This window comes from Hippopotamus amphibius, chromosome X (assembly GCF_030028045.1).
Source record: "Hippopotamus amphibius kiboko isolate mHipAmp2 chromosome X, mHipAmp2.hap2, whole genome shotgun sequence".
In the NCBI taxonomy this organism is placed as follows: domain Eukaryota; kingdom Metazoa; phylum Chordata; class Mammalia; order Artiodactyla; family Hippopotamidae; genus Hippopotamus; species Hippopotamus amphibius.
Window position 1 is genome coordinate 32,297,094 of NC_080203.1, and position 12,785 is coordinate 32,309,878.

At 44.9% G+C, this 12,785-nt stretch overlaps 2 protein-coding genes across 12 annotated transcripts in view; one reads left to right on the forward strand and one right to left on the reverse strand.

Annotated features, from left to right (window-relative positions):
- Positions 1-5,927, forward strand: part of KIAA1210 (KIAA1210 ortholog) — a 73,209-nt gene extending 67,282 nt beyond the window's left edge. For 6 of the 11 annotated variants that reach the window (XM_057719199.1, XM_057719205.1, XM_057719201.1 and 3 more), the window contains 4 exons: positions 103-168; positions 1,085-1,248; positions 2,687-2,792; positions 4,248-5,927. In XM_057719199.1, the coding sequence (XP_057575182.1) occupies positions 103-168; positions 1,085-1,248; positions 2,687-2,792; positions 4,248-4,423 (512 nt within the window). In that variant the 3' untranslated portion in view covers positions 4,424-5,927. Of the gene's footprint in view, positions 1-102; positions 169-1,084; positions 1,249-2,686; positions 2,793-4,247 lie in introns of those variants that run through there. The other 5 variants (XM_057719200.1, XM_057719204.1, XM_057719203.1 and 2 more) reach the window with 5 other exon arrangements.
- A 5,550-nt stretch (positions 5,928-11,477) lies between these two features.
- CT47C1 (cancer/testis antigen family 47 member C1) lies at positions 11,478-12,572 on the reverse strand. The gene has a single exon (XM_057717581.1). It carries the CDS (start codon positions 12,570-12,572, stop codon positions 11,478-11,480), a length of 1,095 nt encoding a protein of 364 aa, XP_057573564.1.
- Positions 12,573-12,785: the final 213 nt, after the last annotated feature.

Genomic DNA, 12,785 nt, shown 5'->3' on the forward strand with positions numbered 1-12,785 from the left:
CAATTTCATCTTCTGTAGGTAGAGAACAGCAATTCAGAAGCAGGGCTTCCCAGGGGCTCCTGGGTACCACACAGAACCTAACCACAATGTCTAACATTGCAGCGAGGCAACAGAAGAAGCCCAAATCTGAAAGCATGGCCAAGAAACAACCTGCTTACAGGATCCCAGGTGAGCCTTTATCTTCCCAGATGGCAAGGTACCAAGTGGAGAGCAGAACTGGAAAACAAAGTCTTGAATGGGAGGAAGTCTGTTCTAGTCTTGCCTACTGCGTTGTGGCTTTGATAGGGCTGGCTTGTGAATTTCTGGGCAGACTAGTGCCCCATTCTAGATTAGTGGATTTGGAGATGGTTAATTTTGAGTCTTCTATTTCCCAAGAGGGTCCCCTCTGGACATTTGTCCACATTCTGTAATGGACACGTAACCATCTCCCCATCCCCGTTACCTCATACACCTTACATGTAGATGGAATTTTATGCTTTTCTCAAAATACCTTTATGCACGTAAAGGTATTTGTTTGTACTTCCACAGTTTCTTAACTCACCTGAAATGTCTAAGAATCAGAGCTAAGTGATTTTTTTGAGCATTTATTGCCCTCAAAGCCTTTGTGCCTTCAGACTCATCATCACATAGTCTTGTACATGCCTCTGATTATATCCATTTAACCACACACTTGCATTAGAGACCGTGAAGTAACAAATGCAATAAGGTTTTCTTTGGAGTTAGAGAAATGACATCAGTGACCTGAGCCTCTGGCTTCCTAGGAATTTTCCCAGCCCACCTGGCAGCCATTGTCCTACCCTGAAATGGGGATAGGAAGAGAGATGGACGAGGGAGCAAAAGTGACCAGTAAGAGGACAGTTTGCAAACTTTGAAGTACAGCTTCTTATCTACTCAAGGAACTCCTGCCTTGCCAAGTTGTGGGGAGGGCACAAAAGAAGGGGGCCCTTCTCTGTATGTTATCTTTTTCTTTTCATTTGGCAGTTAACAAGGGTCCCATTTGGGACATTAATATAAGTAGGTCCCAGCCAGTCTCAAGACCCTACCTGCCGCACTTTAGTTCTAACTTCATTCATTCCTTTCTCAGGAAAAGCTCCTGGTCGACAGTCAGATTATGCCACCTCAGAGCCAGCTTGGATAACCATGGTAAAGCAGAGGCAGGGGAGTTTCCAGGCCAACATTCCTGTGAAAGAGCCAGAAACCGAGAATAGAGCTGGAGCCAAGGCTGAGACTAACGAACCTAGATATGGGGTAGGACCTGGGGCAGCCCACAGAACACTCCAAAAGGTTGCTGGAGCCAATTGATTAAGCTTATATTGGGAACTTTGCCAGACATGTAGCTCCTCATCTCTTTGGGTGCATTCATCAAGGCAAGGGGACTCTTTGGGGGGAAAGACCTGCTTTGTACGGATAGAAATATGCCCCACTCTATGTTCTTAAAGGATTTGTGAAAAGTAATGAATACAAGAAGATTCTGTAAGTCAAATCCTGTCCTAAATATTCTAGAGCAGGACTCCATGAAATTGGTTGAGAAATAAGCAGTCATTATAAAAACCCCAAAGGTCACTACTGGGGTGAGAGTTGAGTAACTATCCTTACAGATATTTTAGGCTTATAAATATGTATATTTATTTAAGAAAATATAAATGGAATTAAACTATACATATTATTTTTCACTTATTTTGTTTCTGGGCACCTTTCCACAACAGTACATAATGATTTACCTTTAAGGTAAATATTTGGTGTTTGGGTTTCCACATATTGATTTGGTTTGGTCTGGCACCTCCCTATAGGTTAAAAGAGAAGTTATGTGATGAACTAGACTAATGGTACCACATGTGGACCAGGCATAATGGGATGATGTCTTGCTTCTACTGTCCCCTTTGCAGTGTCTTTGGAAGTTTTAGAATTAGTTGTTGTCAAAACTACATAAAACTGACTCAAGAAAGCAATCACTTTTACATATCGAGATGTCTAAATTCCTATACTTTTAATTGCTTGATGAATTTGTTGTGTGATCATGTGAAAATCTATTTAACTCTTTGCTTTAAAGATCTTTTCATTTCATTATTAGTATTTTTATGGGAGCAGGCTCATACAAGGGGCAAAGTCCACCTTGGTTAAAGCTTTGTCAGAGGGAATTGCACTAGAGTATATAAACTAATTAATTTAGACCAGTTGTGGAGAGGCTAATTTGAAAAGCTTAAACTGTACAATTTTGAAAAGATCTATTGTTATATCACTTTCTAACGCAAGGAGTGCACATCAGATGTAAATAGGTTTTGTTACATAGAAATCTATGGACTTCATGTCAATTAACTGATAAGATTTGTTTGTAACCACCACATTTCTGTTAGCTTTCTGTTAAGTGCTGGTAAAATACTAGAGAAAAGGTTGTTGTAAAGTTAAATAATTTTCATGTTCACCTGCTTACACTGTTTGTATGATTAGACAACCCTTTCTCCCAGATCAGAAAGGTGATAAAGTTGAACCAGCTTAGATGTTGTGAACCTAAATTCTGAACCAAGGTGCTATGTGTGCTATTTCTTTCCTTATCTCTCTCTTTCCTTTTGATTAATGTTGAACTCATGATACCCAGGACAGGACTTGCACCTTGTGATCTGACTAAGTAATTTGCTGTTTTCATGTCAGAACTTACGAGCTTTCTGTTTTCATTTTTGTATTAAAGAGAACTGGCCTTGCAAATGAAAGCCAAGCAAGAAGCATTTTCACTTCTGATGTCAACAGACAGGTGAACATAGCACTCATGAAGTCACTGAAGTCTACCAAAGCAGGTAAAAAACACACTCCAACCCCTGACTCCCAAAATAGCCCTGGCAGGATGTTGTGAAGCTTTTGCAATTTGAAACTCAGACAATACCTGTCTCTTCCCCCAAATCAGCTTATGATTCTCTCATGGTTCTTCCATTAGATACAGATATTAGCTTGTTTTAGGAAAATCCAATTATTTTGACTACTATAAGTTAATCCAGTGTGTAACTTTCAGAGGGTCTTCCAGTATTTTACCCCATCGAGGAAACTGTATAAGAACAAAATTGTGATCACTCACTAGAACGTTCTTGTGGCTGGCATTCGAAAGGAAAGAACCAAGCCACTGTCTAGTTCACAGCAAAACAGTATTTTCTCACCTTCTACATTCCCAGTGAAACTGTGGAAAATAATCCACTATAAATGCTCAGCGGTATTGAATTTTTTAAAAACTATTTAAAAGGTTTGTTTCAATCCCTCCATATTCTGAGCAGGGGTATGAGAGGTGGGGAAATGTTGAAAGCTGAAAAAAGCACTGTGCTGTGATAGAATAGAATGGGGTCTCATCAGTAGAGGTATGTGCCAGAGGGATTTGTTTTCAGAAGGAGCAGGAGGAGGGGAGAATAGATTTATACTGAGTCATCTTTGTTCTCTTCCTCAGTCTGCCTCATGAAGGAATTTAGGAACCCACTGTCTGGCCATGATATAGCAGCACTTGACCTGCTTATAGCTGTGAATAGTCTCATGGGCACCGTAACCCTCTCAAGTGGTTCTCAACTCTCACTGTGCATTAGAATCACCTGATGCGCTTTTAAAAAATTACAGATGGCCCTGGCTCCATCGCTAGAGGTACTAATTCAGTTAGTTCAGGAAATGGCATGTGCATTTGTAGTTTTAAAAAGAGCCATAGGTGATTCTAACTTGTGGTCAGGGTTGAGAACCACTGGTTGAGTCTAAGCCAGTAAGTCAACCAACCGTAAAGCAGGATGAGGGAAGGAGCAGAAATGGGGAAGAGTGAGGTAGTCTGCCCTGTGGGAGTAGTTGATATAATGTTATTTAGCAGAGACTCTTACTGGGTGGATCCATTGAGTCATCAACAACCATTTCATACAACATAATGGATTGGCAAAACAAAAACAATATTACCTTATTTGAAATTTTAAAAACTGAACAGATACCATACAACATGTTTCTTCTCTGGTCTCAATTCAAAAGTGTAAGACAATCCGATAATAGCCACCCCCAAACTGGCAGTTACAGCTGTAGGTATTTTCTCTCAGGCCTTCCCATGTCCAGGCCCCTGTGGCTCTAGCCATATTGATGTTACCCCTTTCACATACCACCCTGTGGCACTGGCCACGCACTGACTTTTAGAAGCCAGAGGAAACCTGAAAGGAGGAAAATTTTTATTGCATCTCATAAACATACCTCGCTATCTCTGGGGCTTCTTACTGCTTATGTATCATTTGCTATGGTTCCAGTAGGATTTGCAGATGAGATGATATTTCAAGGACCTTCTACGGAAAAAGAAACCAGAAGGTCTTCAACTCTCCCAGCCATGCTACAACAGCAGGATGAGCCCGTTGAGCCAGTCTGGTTCTCCCTGGCCAAGAAGAAAGCCAAAGCATGGAGCCATATAGCAGAGACCATGACATAAACAACTCCTGGGCGGAGTTATCAGCATTTCGAATGATACTTGCCAATAGCTGTATTAATGCCACGTAGTGAATTATTTACTGTAACCATTTTTATTAAGCATCAGAGCCTTAAAGTGGGAATTAAAGCTAATAATTATTTGAATGAAACAGACGCCATGAATGCCTAACCTTCAATACAGTCACTGCCAGCATCTGAAAACCCAGCATTTCCTCTATACAACTATGTGAAATGTTTGCACTGCTGTCGAATTGAGCAATCTTTAACCTTGGACAATGTGCTTTAGAAGGGAGAAAGCTAAAACATTTTGTTGGAGCAACTAAGAGGTGGTCATTTCCCTTGATCAAATAAATTCATTCTAATGGAAATGTCCAGATGAGTTGGTCCAAGGATTGGCTTTTAGATTTTACGAGCCTAGTTACATGCTTCAGTTCTTTGGTTTCTGCTCCAAACTTTGCAAAGTCCCCTAAGAAGAGGTGGTAGAAGTGATAATTCTGGGTCTCCAAGAAAAACTTGGCACAGCCAGTCCCCCAATCAGCCCACTGCCCTTTGAAACACCTTCTTTGCATCCCTGAGGGCCCCCAGCACCTGCAGCTTGTACAGAGCTTTCTTTGCGCAGGTGCCCCATGTCAGCCTGCCTCAAGTCTGGCAGCTGTGAGCACCTTCCTGCGAGGCATAACATTCCTCGGGGATTATCATAGTCCTCTGGATGGTTAGCTCATCCGTGTTTGACCTTTTGCCCTAGTGTCACTGCGACCCTCGCTAGTTGCTCAGAAGTGGACTGCACTTCATACAGATCCTATTTTCAAAGCACTTAAGACCCTGTTGAAATTCAAAATTCTGCAGATGCCAAAAGCTGTGCTTTCAATCAGGCAAATGGGACGCCTTCCACGCAGGAAGTCTGGGGCCCCTGGAGAGCTGTCTTACACCCTGGCTCCAGCCTTAAGGTGGAAACCTGCGAGTAGCCCAGTTTCTTGACCGTTTCCCTCAGCTGCCTCATGCAAAAAAAAAAGAAAAATTCAGGGAGGCTGTACGGTACCAGAGCTAATTTAAACCCTCGGTGCTTGGTTTTCCCGATGACGGTATAATGTGATATCGTACAATCATATGCTGGATTTTGTGTTTTCTTTATAAAACATCTATTTCTCCTGATACTATATCTTTGCCTTTTGGATAATGCTAGGTTTTTGATTGATTGGTTGGGTTTGATTTCCTTTGTATTCCCATAGTGAGCGGTTCATTCAGCTAGATGCTGTTTACCCAGGCAATCCTGGTGGATTAACTGTTATACGCCCCTTCCTCCTTTGCTCAGGGTGGACCACTATTAGGTTATTCTTACTCTGAGAACGCTCCATTAACAATTTCTGTTTCACAGTTAACAACAAAAATCTGTTTTAAGTAAAGAGGGTAAGTCTTTTTTTAATGCCTAGAGGCACATTTTGGCAAGTTTCCAGCTTCTTTTAGCGTTCTTGATCTCTACTGTATGCACAGCAAATAAAGTCAATAAAGCCTGTTCTGTAGTCTGTCTCTGTCACATGGGGAGGGAAATTGAATAGGTTATTGGCAACTTAGACCTGAGGGTTGCCAGAAAAGCAAATTGATCTTAAGAGGTTGTGTGGAGCATAAAGGACCCCTGCGCAGGTATGCCTGATCAAGCTGGTAGCCTCCAGGTGGGTATTTGTACGGGGGAGAGGTGGTATTGTAGAGGAGGTTTGCATATGTGTAAACACCTGGGGAGCAAAGAGACCAAGTGGGAGAGAGAATGCACATGGGGGTGAGTAGAGGGGACAAGATAGTGGTCGTACTCCAGCCTGGCCCAGGGACTAGGTCTGAGTCCTACTGCAAGCTGGGCTACTGGAACAAGCCATGATCAAAAGGAAGTGGCCCCACTGTGCTCAGGTAACAAAGTGTAACACAGAATGAGCAAGGGGAAGGGGTGATAGAGCAGATATTTAACCTGACCCTCCTGTAACATTTGTCCTATTTGCAGGGTTCAGAAAAAAAGGTCAGTTTGGGATCCACATCACATGTCTAAAAATATTTGAAATAATTAAATCAACTAATAAACCATTAAATAAGTCGTATCTCCTTCCATGACAAATGTACCTTCATAGTGACCTGAAAGGCCAAGTTGGGGTTTAGAATTCTCCAACCCCTCTAAGTTCTGCTCCAATGGTATGGGAAGAGCTGCCCCCTCTCCCCTCCCCCTGCCTATGCTTTGGCTCCTAGGCCAAGTCCCATCCCCTGTTCTGGGCATACAACCCCCTCCCCCCCCATTCCGGGTTGGGCCTGGGAGCACATACCCCGGCAGTGCAGTCAGCCCTCCCCAGGACAGCTCTAAGAGGAGCACACAGGCCCTGGAAGCAGGCTTGGGACTGTTGAGGGGTGTCAGGTGCCTGGAGCGTGGACTAACAGGGGCAAATCCCTTGTTCCCATGGGCTGGGCTCCTGGCCCTATAGGGAGGGGTATGGTTGGAAGAGGACCAAAGTGGGCCCTCTGAAGCATAGAGCTCAGGACAGAGGTCCCTCTTGCCTGGGTCTAGACGAATACTATATTCACTAGCACAGCATAAACACTAACCAATCAGAACCAATCAGAACCAGTTTGAAGCTCCTCAAATCATTCTATATGGAAAACTATCTATTGGCTTGCCCTTTCATTTTAAATAATAATGGCACAATGTGCCTCTGTCTCACCACGTGGTTCTAGCCATAAGGAATACGTGATAATACCTTTTAAAATATCAACACTGGTGACCAAAAAAAAAGATTGTGGAAGTGTTAGGTTTAACAGGCCTGAATGGAGCACCTACTAGTGGAAAACTCAGTGCCTAGGACTTTGGGGAAGAAAGATAAAACCTTGGAAGGCCCCAACCATGCAGAAGTTCACAGTCCTGGGGGTGCGGGGTGGGGGCAGTAGGTACACACATAGGTAAATAATGCACAAATACTTGGACACAAATGTTCATAGCAGCAAGTATTCACAATAATCAAAAGGTAGAAACAATGCAAATGTCCATCAACAGAGGAATGGGTAAACAAATTGCAGTATATACATCTAACAGCAATATTATTCAGCCATAAAGATGAAGTACTGCTATGTGCTACAATGTGGATGAGCCTTGAAAACATTATGCTAAGTGAAAGAAGCCGGACACAAAAGTTCACAAATTGATTTCGTTCATAGGATATGTCCGGAGTAGGTGAATTCATTGAGATGGAAAACAGATTTGTGGTTGCCAGGGGCCAGGGAGTTCGGGGGTGGGGAAATGGGGAGGGACTGCTTAATGGGTACAGGGTTTTGGGGTGATAAGGATGTTTGGAACTAAAGATGTGGTGGTTGCACAAAATTGTGAATGTCATTGAATTGTTCACTTTTAAATGACTGATTTTAAGTGAACTCATCACCTCAATTAAAAAATAATGCTAATATAAGTTAGAATATGAGATGTGCTAGCACAGAATATGAAAGTATCAATGCTACCAACAGAGCACTTAGCAAGCCTTAACTAAATGCAGAAATGAGGCTGTCTAGTCTCAAACCCCAAGGCCCTTCCCTAGCTCTGATCCTCTGGTCAAATATGACTTAACCTTTTTTCCCTCTTAAACAGAATCTAGATATTAAGCTTATTTTCTCCTTTTGCTCTTTTTATTTTTCTCATTTTTAATTATGAAATATTTCAGACCTACACAAAGGTATAGAGAATACTATAAACATCTACATACCCACTACCCAGCTTAAGAAATGTAACATTACAAACATAGCTGAAGCCCCCTGTGGAGCCCTTCCCAACTGAATTCCCCTCCCTTTCTTTCCCCAAGAGGTAACCACCATCCTAAGTGTGGTGTTCATCTTTCCACTGCATGCCTTCCACTTGTATGCTGCATTTGTATACATCTTTCACATGCACTGCCTGTTACTCTATGTATCCACAATCAATATATGGTGATTGAATGTTTTCTTAGACTTCATATACACAGCATCATGTTTGCATCCTTCTGGAATCAGCTTTTCCCTTATGCATTTTTCTGCTGGCATCACCCATTCTTAGCCTCTCTGTGTCTCAGTCCCTGTGAGTTCTAATCTCATGCCCAGTCCAGCCCTTGCCATCCTGTTTAGTTTACCTACAACAGTCCCAAGCCAGTGAATGCAGGCTGGTCCCACCACAGGTGGGTCTCAGCGTCTCCCCCTGTGGCTCCTAACCAGTGCTTTCAAACCTTAGCTGCATCAGAGTCCCCTGAAGGGCTTGTTAAAATGTGCTGGGCCCCACGCTCAGAGTTTCTGATTCACAGGTCTTGAGTGGAGCCTAAGAATTCCTGGGTGATACTGATAATGCTATTTTAAGGACCAAACTTTGAGAACCAGCTTTCCAAATCAATGTCTGGGCTCAGGAGCACCATCTGGCCTCCAGGCAAGCTGGGCTACCCATCAGGTTTTCTTCAAAAGCACACAGCAGTACTGTAAAATACACATATAACACAAGTCATGTGTAATTTTAAATGTTCTAGTAGCCACATTAAAAAAGTAAGAAGAAACTGGAGAAAGTAATTTTAATATTATATTTATTTAACAATAGATTATCACTTCAATAGCTGTTATTAATGAGAATTTACATTACTTTTAAAAAATAACAACTTACAGCGCATCTCAACTCAGACTAGCCACATTTTGAATGCTCACAGGCACACGTGGCTGGAGACTAATGTGGTAAACAGCTCAGCTCTAAAGACTCAGCCTCCATTTCTGTCTTTACAAAAATTGTTTTAAACTTGACATTTTATTTTAGGTTGCAATAAAAGAATTTGAAACAGGCTTACCAAATGGTGGCAAGTGATGCCTTTCTATGAAGGTAAAGTGGGTCAAACAAAGGTAAAAGAGATTTGAGTCGGGATTATTTACCTACATAAAATCTGCCTGCGTTTCAGTTTATTAATTTAAAACAAACATTTTTAACTAGAACAAATGCTGTCAAATACATCTGTAAAAGAGAAAAGTCTTATCTTATTGGATACCACTTTTTGGGTGATGCATTTTGGAATGGAATCAGCGTTAATAACATTCCCATGGGCTTCTGAGAAACGAAAAACCTAAACATTGTGAACAACAGATCCTTTCTTCTTTTTCCATCTTCTTTCTGTTTCTCTCAACTGCAGGATGAAATGAGAACAAATTAACAATTACACAGAATTAACCAGCACCAGAGACTTTCTAAATCTAAGAAAATAGCCAGCCCTCTGTATAAATGCTGCAATTTGAGGGCTCTGTCTCAACAGGTAGAGAACAACACGTTTTCCTCTTGTAATCTGCACCTTGGATACAGGGTGCTTGTACAACCGATGGCTTCAATCATGTGATCATATCAACCTGGTCTCCCTCTTGCCCAATACCATAAATACTATTTTTCCCCCTTGAGAGGCCATTCTGGGATTTAAATTACTCTCTCCGCAATAAAAGCCCGTGCTCATTCCACAAACGATACTCCCTTACCCTCCCAGACCCTCGGTTTCAATATCTACCATATGAGAAAGAGGCTGTTATTATGAAATACACAGCTGTGAAAATGCAGGAAAAGAAAAAGAAAAATGTTAGTTAATCATTTAAATATACTCGAAGATGAGATAGACCTTGAGACTTCATTACCAATTCAGTGATAAACAGCAGTCACTCTATGACTAAGTTGCTCTTCTTTTGACTGTCACATAAAATACAAAAATGTACAAGCAAACAAATGTTTAGGTATTCATCACTAAATGTGGTCCTACTTGAAATTCTGAGCTTTTTGCTATTTGTAAGTAGTCACATTCTAAAAGGCATCATCTCTTAGTACAGGAGACTGCACTTCTGTGGCTAAGTAATGAAGGCCTCACTAAGGGCACAGCCCAGCTACTTTTGCTGCTGCTTCTAGAGCTGTCTTCTAAACAAATATTGGTCTTAGGTATTGACACATTTACAACTTGTTAGTAGTCTTACAGGTAGAGGACAAAAAACCTCACAAGAACAAATGAGTAGCCATGAAGTATATTTCAGTACCTAATGCATTTTATATTACTAGGTGCATGAATGTTCTATTAACATTCTAAGTAGGTAAATTTGAATCAATGAAGTAATTTTAAACAAACTTTTTCTTAACTTACTGTAAGAATTAAAAAAAAAAAAAAATTGGTAAATGCCTGGTAACAGTTGGGTTATTTTCAAAGCTATACGCAGATACCTGGATTTTCTGGGCCTGTCCTGTGCTGGGTCCAGATCCTTTTCAGATTCTTGTTTTTTTGTTAAACTTCTTGGTTTTCCCCTCACTTTCGGCATGTGGACCGCTTCACAGGAGTTCTCATCAAGATATTTAGTTATTTCTTTAGTGAAGAATAATACAGACTTTGGGACCAGACATTCACAGAAAAAAATCCCAATTCATAAGGAAGAGCAACTGACATCCAGTTCTCTACCCTCAAGAGAAGCAGGAGGATAGGAGCAACTAGGAAGAGAGTAGCTGGGCACCTTGCTTCTGGTTGATACAACACTTCTGTGGCCCTCACTTTTCTCCTGCTTGATCATTTCACAGTGACATTATTTCTCTTTTTCCAGTAAATCTGTCACTCTGTGCTGCTGATTACTTCTGGCCCTTTAGAGAATGGATCAGAATCGTCTGGGTCTGATGCATTCTGTATGTTTTGGTCAGAACTTGCTTGCAAAAATGTTTTGCTTTGATGACTAAACCTATGGTGAAGCTCATTAGTTCCTCACCCCCCTGAATATTTTATTGTGACCAAGTGCTCCCGTATCAGTTCATAATGTATTGGGATGAACTCTCTAAGAATCCTGACATTTTTAAAAAGCCAGGAACCAAAAGCCATTGGCTTGTTCTCTTCTCTTCCATCTCCTCCCCAGCTCCCTCCCGAACACCTGCCTCCACTGACCTTCACCTGTGGGCTCGTAAATGGCACCAATCATCTCAGATCTCTTACCAGGGGTTGGTAGAGGGCAGCTTATTCCCCCCCCCCACCCCGAAACTGGAGAGGTCGTTATGGAGTTGGGCTTCTACTGGACCCCTCTGGCCTTCAGCTCGTGGAGGCCCCGACTCCCGGCTTCACCTCCCGAGGCCCACGTCTGAGCCTGGGTCCCTCTGGATCCCGGGTCCCCAACCAACCGGGCTGCAGCCTGCAGCTCCCGCGCCCGCCGGCCCGCCCACTGGCCTGCAGCTCCCCACGCCCGCCCACTGGCCCGCCTGCCGGCCGCTCACCCTCAAGAGCGGCAGGGTTCTCCACCAACTCCCACAGGATGGGCTCCTCCTCGGCCTCCTCCTCCGCCATCTCCCACAGGGTGGGCGCCTCGGGCTCCTCCTCAGTGGGCTCCTCCTCTGCCATCTTCCACAGGGTGGTGTCCTCCTCCTCCGCCATCTCACACAGGCTGGCCCTCTTGGGCTCCTCCTCAGTCTCCTCCTCTGCCATCTTCCACAGGGTGGTGTTCTCCTCCTCCGCCATCTCCCACAGGGTGGCCCCCTCCTCCTCCTCCTCGGCCGCCTCCCACAGGCTGGCCTCGTGGGCCCCCTCGGCCGCCATCTCCAACAGGCTTGGCTTCTCGGGCTCCTCGGGCTTCCGGGCCACGGCCTTCGCCACCGGCTCCCGGGCCGCGGGCTCCTCGCCCGGCCCATCGGACGCCGGGAGTGCGGGGAGTGTGGGGAGTGCGGGGAGCGCGGGGAGCCCGGCCAGCCCGCCCGAGCCGTCGGGTGAGCACGGCCGGGCCCGGACCATCACGGGGCCGCCGCGGTGGCGGACGAGGGTGTGGTTGTTGTGGTAGACGCTGTGCAGCAGCGAGTGCATCAGGTCCAGGAACATGAAGCGGAAGGCCGCCATGGGGAACTGGCGCTCGTCCACCACGAGGTCCAGCTCGTCCTCGCGCTCCTCTTCCTCCTCCTCGGCCGGCTGGATGTCTGAATCCTCCTCAGCGCTATCGCCCTCCGGGGCCGCCACTCCCGAGCCTCCCTGGGCCCCCGTGACTCCGGCTGCCTCGGCCCCCAGCGCTGGCGCTGGGTGGGCCCCGGGAGGCCCGGAGTCGCGGTCCACCCCGTCGCCGGCTCTGGCCTCCCGGGCCCACGCCCCCGCGGAGCCGTCCGGGCCTCCCATAGCCGGGTCTCCATCCCCCGTGGCCGGCATGGCACAGGGCAGTTACCTCAACCGGGCGTGCAGCGATCGGCTGGGGCAACGACGACGCCTGGCGCAGGCGGTGCCCACCAAGGTGGCTGCCCTGAGGGGAAGCTGAGGTTGGTGGTGAGGGAGCTGAGGATGGCGTGGCCGCGAGGGGAGGACAGAGGAGGCCCCAAGACAAGGGCAGGGGCCTGACACTGGGAGAGGCCTACCGAAGCTGGG

What these genes read in the sequence shown, in the direction of transcription:
- CT47C1 (XM_057717581.1), bottom strand. Translation starts at nt 12,572, where the DNA reads ATGCCGGCCACGGGGGATGGAGACCCGGCTATGGGAGGCCCGGACGGC.